The following is an 11,262-nucleotide window of genomic DNA, read 5'->3' on the forward strand; positions in this document are numbered from 1 at the left end:
GTTTTGATCGTATGTATACTCCTATGTTCTAGCTGTATGGATGCTCAGTCATTCGACTGGGTTAGTCAATTATTTTTCGTGTGTTGTCAGTATAGATCGTCTAGTGTACACACCGCTCTGTGGATCTCACAGGTAGAATCAAAATAATGAAATGTCCGCTCTCAACTATTCATATGTCTCATTTGATCCTCGTTGACCTGACTACTATTTCTATTTCTCTTCGCGCATAGTGTGTGGTGTCCCCTCCACGCTGCGACTTGCACCGTGGCATCAGAGGAGTGTGCCCTATCTTAAGTTCCAAGGTTTGTCCCAGTCCAAAACCACTTAGCTGCTCCCCCCATTTAAGCTTGTAATGTCCATCACTAAAGAAGTCATAACTGCATTAGGAAAGATTTTATCAACAGGGTCTGTGTTTGACAAGTGACCCCACTAATATTTTTTAAAAAGATTCTGTGAAGAGAGATCACCAGAAACCCACATGCCAAGCAGCAAGAGTACAGGTTCTAGAACAGTGGTTCTCAACCTTCCTAATGCCGCGACCCTTTAATACAGTTCCTCATGTTGTGGTGACCCCCAATTTCATTGTTACAAATTGAACGTAATTAAAGCATAGTGATTAATCACAAAAACAATATGTAATTATATATGTGTTTTCCGATGGTCTTAGGCGACCCCTGTGAAAGGGTCGTTCGACCCCAAGTTGAGAACCGCTGTTCTAGAGGGAGATCTGAACAAACCAATCCCAGGCTAGAAAGTAAGCAGGGGGCCGAAACTGGTTTGGCTCAGTGGATAGAGCATCGGCCTGCGGACTGAAAGGTCCCAGGTTCGATTCCGGTCAAGGGCATGTACCTGGGTTGTGGGCACATCCCCAGTAGGAGATGTGCAGGAGGCAGCTGATCGATGTTTCTCTCTCATCGATGTTTCTAGCTCTCTATCTCTCTCCATTCCTCTCTGTAAAAAATCAATAAAATATATTTTAAAAAAAAGAAAAAAAGAAAGTAAGCAGGGGGAAGTTTCTGGGTGAACTGTTTGAATACCAACAACAAACAGACGTCCTCTGACTCCCCTACCTCCCCACAGCAGGCAGAAGGCCAGGGTACATCGGAACTGGAAATCCCCCCTATAACTCTCAATATTCAGCCTCATTAATAAAAACATTTCAGTTTCTACCAAGCATGTTAGGAACAGTGCCACCCGCTGAAACATTTTTGGCTAACCTGCTTGAATAAAAAATTAAGTTTGAGTCCCAGTAGAGGGCAACATTCCTCACTCGCAGAGACCTCGGATACACAACACAAAACACAACACGAGCACCGAAGAGAAGGTTCTTAGACATCTCCACAGCGGTGACCTGTCAACTCAGTGCTCCAATGAACTCCACAAACGCTGACAAGGCGACGACGGGCTGGCTGCACTGGCAGCCGCTGATACAATCTCTGCTCAGCTGTCTAGGAGTATCAAGAAATCTTAAATCTGTGCTACTTGGCACTGGGTGTCTGGCTGACACACTGTTCGTGATTCTCCAAGGTTCATCTTCCAACCATATGGGAACTCGGCAGCAAAGCTCAGGCTTGGCAGTGCCAGCCTCTATCCTGGATTTGATCAGCACCCTCAGCACCCTCAGACTCAAGAGGGAATGCCCAAATCTCTCAGCTGGAGAATCTGAACAAAAAGGTTGACGCTGGGTTGCAGGTGAGGGGTAAGTAGACTACTTAGGGGAGATTCCACGTGTCTGTGCTCAGCGACATCGCAGGGATTGTGTCACCATGGAGATGCTTTATGGATTAAACAGCTTTCTCAGGACTTCAAATCCAAGAACAGTCACTGATTTCAGTTCAACGAATGATGAGTTGCTAAATGGTGCCCAGAGAGTCAGCAAACTGGAACACCAAGAAAGCAGCATGCCTTCGAGAGAGCAGGGAGTGGAGCATTAATGCGGCGTCAAGGCAGACGTGCGAAACGCCTCCAAGTAAATGAAGCAGGAGTGATGCTTACCTTTTTCATTTTCAATAGAATGTTTCTTCTTCTTCTTCTTCATATCATCACCACCATCATCATCAACTGATCAGCTACTGTTTAGCAATAAGGTATGGAAGAGCTCTCTACCACACTGAGCCAGTAAACAAATACTACTGAGTGCCCAACATCTGGCAGGCTCTGTGCAAGGCCATGCGCACACAGGGAATGAGCCAGACACAATCTCTGCCCTGGTGGCTGTTCCCTTGGGGTCATCCTCACACTGCCAAACAGTGTATGGTGAGGATCAGGAATGATGCCTGAGAAAATAAGAATCTGGACAGAAAAAGCAACTACAATGGAAGTGAGAAGAAAAAGGGACAGCAAGGTATCAGAGCAGGACATTCTCAAAGGCTCCTCACAGCACCTTATAACTACCCCACAGCCCTTAGAGCCACCATGGTGCCTAAGTGCACAGCTCCCAATGGAGCAGGCGTGGCAGTGCTGACTGCCTGCACCTCGTGAAAACAGGAACGGCCATAATTCCTATCGGCTATGGTTGTTGTAGAAACCATTCTAAACCCCCAGCTGGTCCCACAGTAACTGACACGGAGGAGGTGTTCAGTACATTTGCACTGAATGAATGAGATGGCATTTTTGTTCTCCAAAAACAAACCACAGTGACACTTTAGGATAAAAAACAAACATTAACAAACGCCCCCAGGAGAACAAAGCTAACTTCTGCCTGACATACAGCTATTGAATATCGCCCCCATGTCCATGAACAAAAAGATGATTTCCAATAAAAGTGTTGGCTGCTCACCTTCTACATCTGCTGTGTTTGGCTATGAAGCCTTTTCCAGCAGAGGCGCCAAATAAGACTTTATAGAGCCTTTTGTTAAATTTTTTCAGGGAGTTTTTATTTTTCCTCTTAGTATTGTACTAAATGTCACTCATGAACAAGTCATCGGCCCTGATGAGTCTGCATGTGACATACCTTTAGCATCAGAGTTACCACTCAAATCCTCCCCTCGTCACCTTCCTCCCCTCCCTTTGGGTTTGGGGAAGAAGACAGAGGTGGTCTCCTGTGCTCAGACTTGAATGGTGTTCAGAATCAAGGGTGCTCAGACCTGGGTGTCCTAACGGGCATCAGATGGCTTCCCTTGGAGGGAGGCAGTTGAATAGTGACCACAAGGGGTGGAGTTGGATATGGGGGTGGGGGGCAGTAAGTAAACAGTTCTGAAGGCTGGCATGGGTCAGGCCCTGTGCTGGGCTCCTTACATGGATCTCAATGACCCACATAGGAAATGAGTGAGCAGTATCATCCCTCATCACCATGTAGGAACCTGAGTCTGGGAGGTCACCAGTTGGCCAAAGGCCCCATGGCGAACTTCCCCTTAGCTGACTCTAGAATCTCAGCTCATTCTGCTACTTTGTGTTCCTATGGGCTGGACAGGAGCAGGTGGGGCTCACGCCTGGACGGGGAGCAGGGAGCCGAGCGTCCCAATCACTCTACACCAGGAACAAGGCTGCCCCACCGGCATCCCAGCACTTTACTAACTTACATGCCTGAGTTTTCTCATCTGTCTGGTGAAGATATTAATCCTCTCATCACTAATTTATTATATGGATACATGAAATAAGGAATGGTGGTATTTGTCGAGTAGGGACTCAACTGTTTTTTTTTGTTTGTTATTGTTGTTTATTACTTTCTAAAGAATTTTTATTGCATTTATTGGGGTGACACTGGTTAATAAAATCATATAGGTTTCAGGTGTACGAGTCTACAATACATCATCTGTATATTATATTGTGTGTCCACCACCCCAAGTCGTCGCCTTCCTTCACCATTTATCCCCCTGTGCTCCCTTCTACCTCCCCCCAATACTGTTACTGCACTTGCTTCCCATCTTTTGATGACTGCTTGTTTCAGCCTCCTGGTTCCTCTGGTCTCACCCTGTGAAGACTGTGCTGAAGAAAGCTGCACACACTCCTTACCTCCACCTCCACCCCTGCCACCACATATGTAAGAAGGATCAGAGAAAACTCAGGGGGAGAAGGATAAAGGACTCTTCACTCTGAACTAGGACTAGTACCATTCTGAAAAATCAACATGTACTATAATTCCATAAAATTGATGGGTTGTTCTGAGGTCCCCAGGGTTCTGAGGCTCCTGACAAATTGACTCACATGAAGTTTAGAAGGAAATACTGCCTTGAAATCACATGACACCTTTCTACACGGAGGCTCAAGAGTTTCAAAAGGCTTTACTTACATATATTCTTTTTACAGAACAGGAAGGGGTGCAGGGAGATCAACCTCGCTTTATATACACTAAGGAAAATGAACACAGCTAACACCCAAAATAAAACCCAGGAGTAAACATGTCTTTTCCTTGCCAAAATCTAATGAATTAGAACTATAGCAATCCATTGCAAAGTAAACCTATCTGACCAATTAGAATATGAAAATTGGACCAGTCATACTAGAAATATTCAAATATATTTTGGTTCCCTTTTCTCTGAACATGTCAGAATTCCCGGGTGGTACCTGAAGCTCGGGCCTGACAAAGCTGAAACCATCACATCACTCATGTGATGTGCGGGCAACCCCTCCACTGTGAACCTCGTGGGGTGCTAGCCCAATGCCAGGTCTTTCCTGACTTGCTTCACATGCTGAAGGATTCAACTAAAACACAAACCATAAGCACCTTCTCTCGATCTTTCTGCTCCAAGAATATGAAGATGCTCCCTTCTCTATGACGCCGTGAGAACAGAAATTTATTGAATGAAGGCATAAAGAGTGACGCTATCTGTGTCCACGAAGGCCAGAACCCGGGCTTCACACAGTCAGAATTCCTCCTAGATGTGGAGCTTGCTGTTGCTCACTGTGGTGAACTGTTGATGAGAACGGCCACACCAGTTGCCCCACCCTGTGTGACAGCCTCTTTGCAATGGGACTTGGCTGCTCCTGCCACCAGGGGTGGGATCTACTTTCCCACCCGGGCACCCAGGTTGGGCCACATGACTGACTTTGACCAGTGGGACGTTAGCAAACGTGATGCAAGCAGAAGCCTGGTGAGTCTGCAGTCCTGAGCTTGACCTGTCTTGCTCCCAGGAACTCTTCCGTGTCATGTGAACAAGCCTGGACTGGCCTCGGGGAGGGTGAGAAAGTGCACAGGGGAAGCTGCAGTCCTCCCTGCCAGCCCAGGGGCAACCCTGGATGTGGGAGTGAGGTCATTCCAGACCACCTCGCCCCAGCCATGTCAGGCCAAATCAGGAGAACCACCAGCTGACCCACATAACTTTGAATAAAATGGTGGTTGTTTTAAGTTTGGGGTTTTTTGGGGGGTAGGGGAGAGTTGGCATACAGCAAAAGTGAATCAATAGGCTCAACTCAGTGTCCCACTTGAATTCTGGCTTTACTCACACACTTGAAGGGCTTTGTAGGATTTTAAAAAATATATATTTTTACTGATTTCAGAGAGGAAGGGAGAGGGAGAGAGAGACAGAAACATCAATGATAAGAGAGAATCATTGATAGGCTACCTCCCGCACACCCCTTACTGGGGATCGAGGCTGCAACCCGGGCCTGTGCCCTTGACCGGAATCGAACCCAGGACCCTTCAGTATGCAAGCTGACGCTCTATCCACTGAGCCAAACCAGCGAGGGAAAGCTTTGTAGGATTGACCATAAGCAGATGACAAACAGAAGAAAAACTTTTAGGAGCTCCTTTAGGAGCTAACATAGTGCTTCTCAAACTTCTCAACACTTTCAGAATAACCTCGAGGAATCCAATCCAGAGAACACTCACAGAGGGGCCCAGGTTTACTTACATGGATGGTCCTGGGGCACCGCTGTAATAGTATAAAAGTGCAAAACACCTAAATACCAATCATTAGGGGAAAGGATAATAAATTATGGTTTAAAGTAAGACATAAGAAACAGCAAATGGTTAAACGTTTTTCAAAGAAACTATTCTACTATCTTGTAGCTTTCATTTGCCATAAAAGGTATCTCAGCAGACAGAAATCTGAGATTTAATCTGTAGTAAATGCTTACTGCACTAGAAACTGCCACTCACACGGGAAAATTTCCCCAGGGTAACAAGGTATGCAGCCAGTGCTGGTTTTAGGAAGCCAGAGTCAAGGGTGGGATATCTCTAATCAATCCTTTATTTTTTTTTTTAAATAAAAAGGTATAAAGAAAGGTATAAAAAATTCATATAGGTTTTAAAAAATTCAACCTATTTTCTGGGCATTATAGATCTTTAAAAATGTATTGCTCAAGTATTACTCATGATAATAAAAAAGTGAAAGCAACTCAAATGTCCATCAACTGGTATCTTTACACAATGGACTATTACTCGGCCATAAAAAGAAATGAAGCACTGATACATGCCACAGCCTGGATGAACGTGGAAAACATCTGCTATGTAAAAGAAACCAGATACGAAAGACCACGTATTCTATGATTCCAATTATAATAAATGTTCAGAATAGGCAAATCCAGAGACAAAAAGTAGATTAATGGTTGCCAGGAGCTAGAGCAACAGGGAATAGGAACTGACTGATAATGGGTACAGGATTTCTTTGTGGGGTGATGAAAATGTTCTGGAATTTACTGTGGTGGTGGTGGTTGCACAACTCTATGAACATATGAAAAACCACTGAATTATACACTGTAAATTAGCAAATTGTATAGTTATGTAAACTGTTGTCAACAAAGCTGTTTTTGGAGAGGGGACCTAGATAAATAAATTGACTGGTAGATTAAATAAATAAATAAACAAACAAATAGGTAGGTAGGTAGATAGATAAATAAATGTATTGCTCAATGTTCCATGATGTGGGATGCAGGTCAGTACTCATTATAATGTAACGTACACATGTACTTGAATCCTGGTGAAAATCTTAACTTCATCAGTTTGCCACTCAAAGAATCGTTTTTACTTACTGAAGACTCAGTCTCTAAAATCCATAAACGCCCAGTTTATTTGGAGCTTCCCTAGCATCTCAGAGTAGATAATGAAAACAAACCAATAATAGTCCCAGGATGATACCCCATGGTGTTCTGGCTCATGATAATGAGACTTGAAAATGGGGACTCTTTTGGACAGACATGCAGAAATTGAAGTAACTGTCTGGGTCCTCCCAAAGAGAGTGAGTTAAGGGGGGGGGGGGAAAAGGACACTTATGTAATACCCTTTGTAATACTTTTAGCGAAAAAAAAAAAAAAAAAAAAAGAGAGTGAGTTGTGTGTGTGTGTGTGTGTGTGTGTGTGTGTGGTGGGGTTGGAGAATTTGGAAAAATGTTCTGAGTTTGAGGTATAATCTGTGATCCATGGGGAGGCTCGCTGACGAGATATCCCAGGGGACCCCCTTCTCGTGTCCCTCCCCAGTCTTCACTGTTTTTTGTTGTTGCTTTAAAAATATTTTTTTTATTGATTTCAGAGAGGAAGGAAGAGGGAGAGAGAGATAGAAACATCAATGATGAGAGAGAATCATGGATTGGCTGCCTCCTGCACACCCTACACTGGAGATTGAGCCCGCAACCCGGGCATGTGCCCTGATCGGGAATCAAACAGTAACCTTCTGGTTCATAGGTCAATGCTCAAACACTGAGCCACGCCAGCCCGGCTCAGTCTTCACTGTTTTGTGTACGTGTCTTATCTCCCATGTGGACTACAGGCTGCTAGAGGGGGCCACTATGTCAGTTCCACTTTCTCAGAATTCAGCAGAGTTCCATATAACCGGCAGGTGACTAAGACATAAAACAAATGCATAAAATAGATAACCTAGGAATAACAGATATGACATAGAAGAATTCCCCACTTTGCAAAAATGATTCACTGAACAGTTTCTCTAGGCAACGAACTCCCATAATAGACATAAAAGATGAATTTGATTTAGGAAAAGACCTGCTAACCCTTGGCACTTTCCCAGGAATCTATGTTAAGAGTGCACCATGGAAAACTAGGCTTGCCGTCAACAAGTTCCTGCCTTCCCTGAGAGCAGATGCTGCGAAGACTCCCTGCCCCCTCCGAACCCAGACAGACAAGATTCCAGTTAAGGACACTTTCACACTCAAGCCAGAGACGGGACAGCTGAAGTGAAAGCCTCCTCACGCCCAGGCGTTCAGGAGTTGCCCAGATCCCACGAGCAGAGACTCAGCATCTTATCAGAGGGTTAGCACCCAAGCAGGCACAGACAGGGGGGTCCCTTACCTCGGGAATCAGCCGCCGCCTCTTCACGCTGGAGACAGAGTCTGGCTGGCCCTCGCTGCCCGGCTGCTTGCGCTTGCTGGAGTCCTGGAGGGTGGTGAAGACACTGTCTAGAGGGTGCTTCTCCGAAGACCTGGAATTCACTGAGCAGTCCAGGGCAGCTTCCTCAGCCTCCGTCTCCACTTTCACAGTGTTATTTTTTAGAACTGCGGCAGAGGAGAGAGAGGATTCGGCTGGAGAAGACTGTGGGTGGCTCAGAGATCAGCGGGGTCCCCCCAGTGACAGGCTGTTTGTGGGCCGCCCTTTGACACGACCACTCAGATGATAAAGTCTAGTCACAATAAAACTGCACCTTCCAGCCAAGCAATGTTTATCTTACCAGACTAGTGCTACACAATAAAACCCCTTCCAAGAACATTTTGTTCAAAACTGGTTTTAAAGTCTTTTTGGAGGGTGGGGGAGAGAGAGGAGATGGAGGGAAAGAAATACTACCTTTTAAATGATGCTTTTAGGAAAAGTAACTCTGGAAAGACACACAGATAAGGTGCATGGGTACCAGGGCAGGGAGACTTTTCATTGATTTTTTATTTTGTATCATTTTATATTTTTGAACCCTGTGAATGTATGACCCAGTAATAGTATTAAGTTAAAAATAATTTTAATAAGTATTTTTTTTACCTTCTTCTACATCTTCACTGAATTCAGTTGAGTTCATCTTCTATTCCACTACATGAAAAGACAAAGACAAAGTCTTGATTTATTGCTTGATTTATTTCTTAATTTTCCCTCCCCAAGGGGAATTCCCTTCCCCTCCCGACCCTGGCTCTGGATAGTAGAAGGTTAAGCCCACACTGCTCAGCAACGTCATGGAAAATCGCATCCTCTTATTCTTGTTTGCAGTTGCTCAAAGCATCCAGGCCTTCTGTGCACCTGCTGGGAGCGCTTCTCCAAGACTCTAGGTGGGCAGAACGGGTCTTCCAGCTCCGACTGAGAGCACTTACGGAGGTAGGGGAACATCACTGAAGAAAAGCAGTCTTTTGTACAGACTCCAGTTTAAATCATCTGTGAGTCCCTGCTTTATAAATTCCAGCCACAAAAATGAAAAGGCTGGCCAAGGATGGAAGCTGTGGGTCCTGCGGACCAAGCTGAGGTCTTAGGACTCCAGGTGGTCCCAGGAGACCTGTGCTGCCCATCAGCATAGCCACTGGCCATGTAGCTACTGAGGACTGGCCATGTGGCTGGTCCAAGGGGAGACGCACTTAGTTCAGCTCAAAGAATGTAAAGTAGCTCATTAATAATTTTGTATATTGATTACATGTTGAAATGGTAATATTTTTGATTTATTGGGCTAAATTAAATACTTTAATGAAATTAATTCCATCTTTTTTAATGTGGCTACCAGAAAGTTTTAAATTACATATGTGGCTTGCATCACATTTTTATTGGATGGTGCTGGTCTAGCCTTCACTTCAGAAACAACTTTCCCTTTCAGAGAAAGAGGTGCTGTGGGTTTTTATAGCTCTCGAGTTCCACACAATCTGTCCAAACCCTTCTTTTTATTGATGAGGGAATGGGGCGGGCGGGATGGAAGGTGCCCTGCATGGGTTTCAGGGCCTGGTGCAGAGCTGGCCTGACTCCCACCACCCCAGCTGGAATGGGAGGGACACCATGACTAAAAGCACTAGTGCGTCTCTGAGACTCCCCAATTTCCATACCAGCATGCCCGTAACAACAACAGGAATAAATGAGGTAGTGCGAAAGAACACACGTGACAGCCTTTACTATGACATCGGGGAGCTGTGGCTCCCACAACTGACGGACGGCAAATATCAGTCTCACTCTGGTGAAGGATCAGGAGAGCAGGACTAAGGAGCATCACTCAAGAAATTTCTGTAAGGAAGAGGGATGCCATCTACAAAGTCCAGTAAACCATCGCGAGAAGCTGGGGAACGGGGTGTGGTCCCGGTTTACACCAGTGAGTGGAGTGCTGGGGGATGGGGCAAGACAGAAGGAGCATCTAGGTGACCTGGGCACAGCATAACTTCCAAATTCACTAGGAACAGCCACGCAGGCACAGTGCTTATGATGGGACGCCCTCCTCTCGGCGCGCCACACAGCCTTATGACAGGCACAGTTCCTGCAATCCCTGCCCTGCTCATTTTCAGAGGAATGAATAAGAAAATGTAAGGTTTATTTGAAACTGAAATGAACACTACAATAATTCCTACTTACCAAAAACTATCTCCCATCGGGAAAACATAACACACAGGTGATACTGAGGGAAAATAAAGGGTAAGTAAACTTCGACAGTCCAAGAATGATTTTGCCAGCGGTGATTTCTAGCAAGTACACCTCCTCCGTATCCCAGGCCAATAAGCCCCGTGCTTGATGACATCACCTGCTCTGGGCGTCTCCGAGGGAGGCACCGGCAGGCAGGCAGGAATTTCCCATTTGCAGGTCCAGCCCACCACTGCATTTCGGGCAGGAGGGTGGCCAATGGTTGGCAGAAATGCAGCCTAGTCAGGGGCCCCTCAAGGGGACGCACTTCAGGCTTCACCCGAAGGCCCGAGTGTGGCAACTGCCCTTGGAAACCTGCCACAGGGTCATATAACCAGCTCCCTCAAGCCTAGGGCAGAGGTGAGAGCAGCAGAGCAAATGGGAAAATGAGAAAATGCTGGTGGAGGGGGTACACTATACAAAACAAGCACATTCTGGAGAGAAAAGGAGGAAGAGGGAGGATGGTTTATTTGGGGGGCGGGGAGAGGGGTCAAAGTGGAAGAAAACCACAAAGACTCTGGCTAAGTAGAAAGCTTTAAAAGGAGGAGTAAATCCTAGAAAAGAAACAGGAGCCAATGAAGAAAACACATCGACAGAACCACAAGTGCTGAGCAAGGACGGAATCACCGTCCAATATTACGTCCACCCACCTGCATTTCTCACAGGAGCTCGAGGAGAGCATGAGGCCTGGAGTCATGGGCTGGGTGTGGCCCCTGCCGGGTTGTGGCTCAGTGAGCAGGAAGGGTATTTTCTGAACCACCACCACGTGACACGACTGCAGGCAACTCAGCACCCGAATTCTGAGCT

The 11,262-nt window shown here is 45.8% G+C and overlaps 1 protein-coding gene across 1 annotated transcript in view; it reads right to left on the bottom strand.

Moving 5' to 3' along the window:
• Window positions 1-8,912, bottom strand: part of BEND3 (BEN domain containing 3) — a 24,458-nt gene extending 15,546 nt beyond the window's left edge. The window contains exons 1-2 of the mRNA XM_006098016.3: window positions 8,857-8,912; window positions 8,182-8,384 (exon numbers count right to left, since the gene is read on the bottom strand). Of these exons, the coding sequence (XP_006098078.1) occupies window positions 8,182-8,384; window positions 8,857-8,893 (240 nt within the window). The 5' untranslated portion in view covers window positions 8,894-8,912. The remainder of the gene's footprint in view (window positions 1-8,181; window positions 8,385-8,856) is intronic.
• Between the last annotated feature and the right edge of the window lie 2,350 nt (window positions 8,913-11,262).

Source organism: Myotis lucifugus, unplaced genomic scaffold (genome assembly GCF_000147115.1).
Source record: "Myotis lucifugus unplaced genomic scaffold, Myoluc2.0 scaffold_216, whole genome shotgun sequence".
Lineage (NCBI taxonomy): Eukaryota > Metazoa > Chordata > Mammalia > Chiroptera > Vespertilionidae > Myotis > Myotis lucifugus.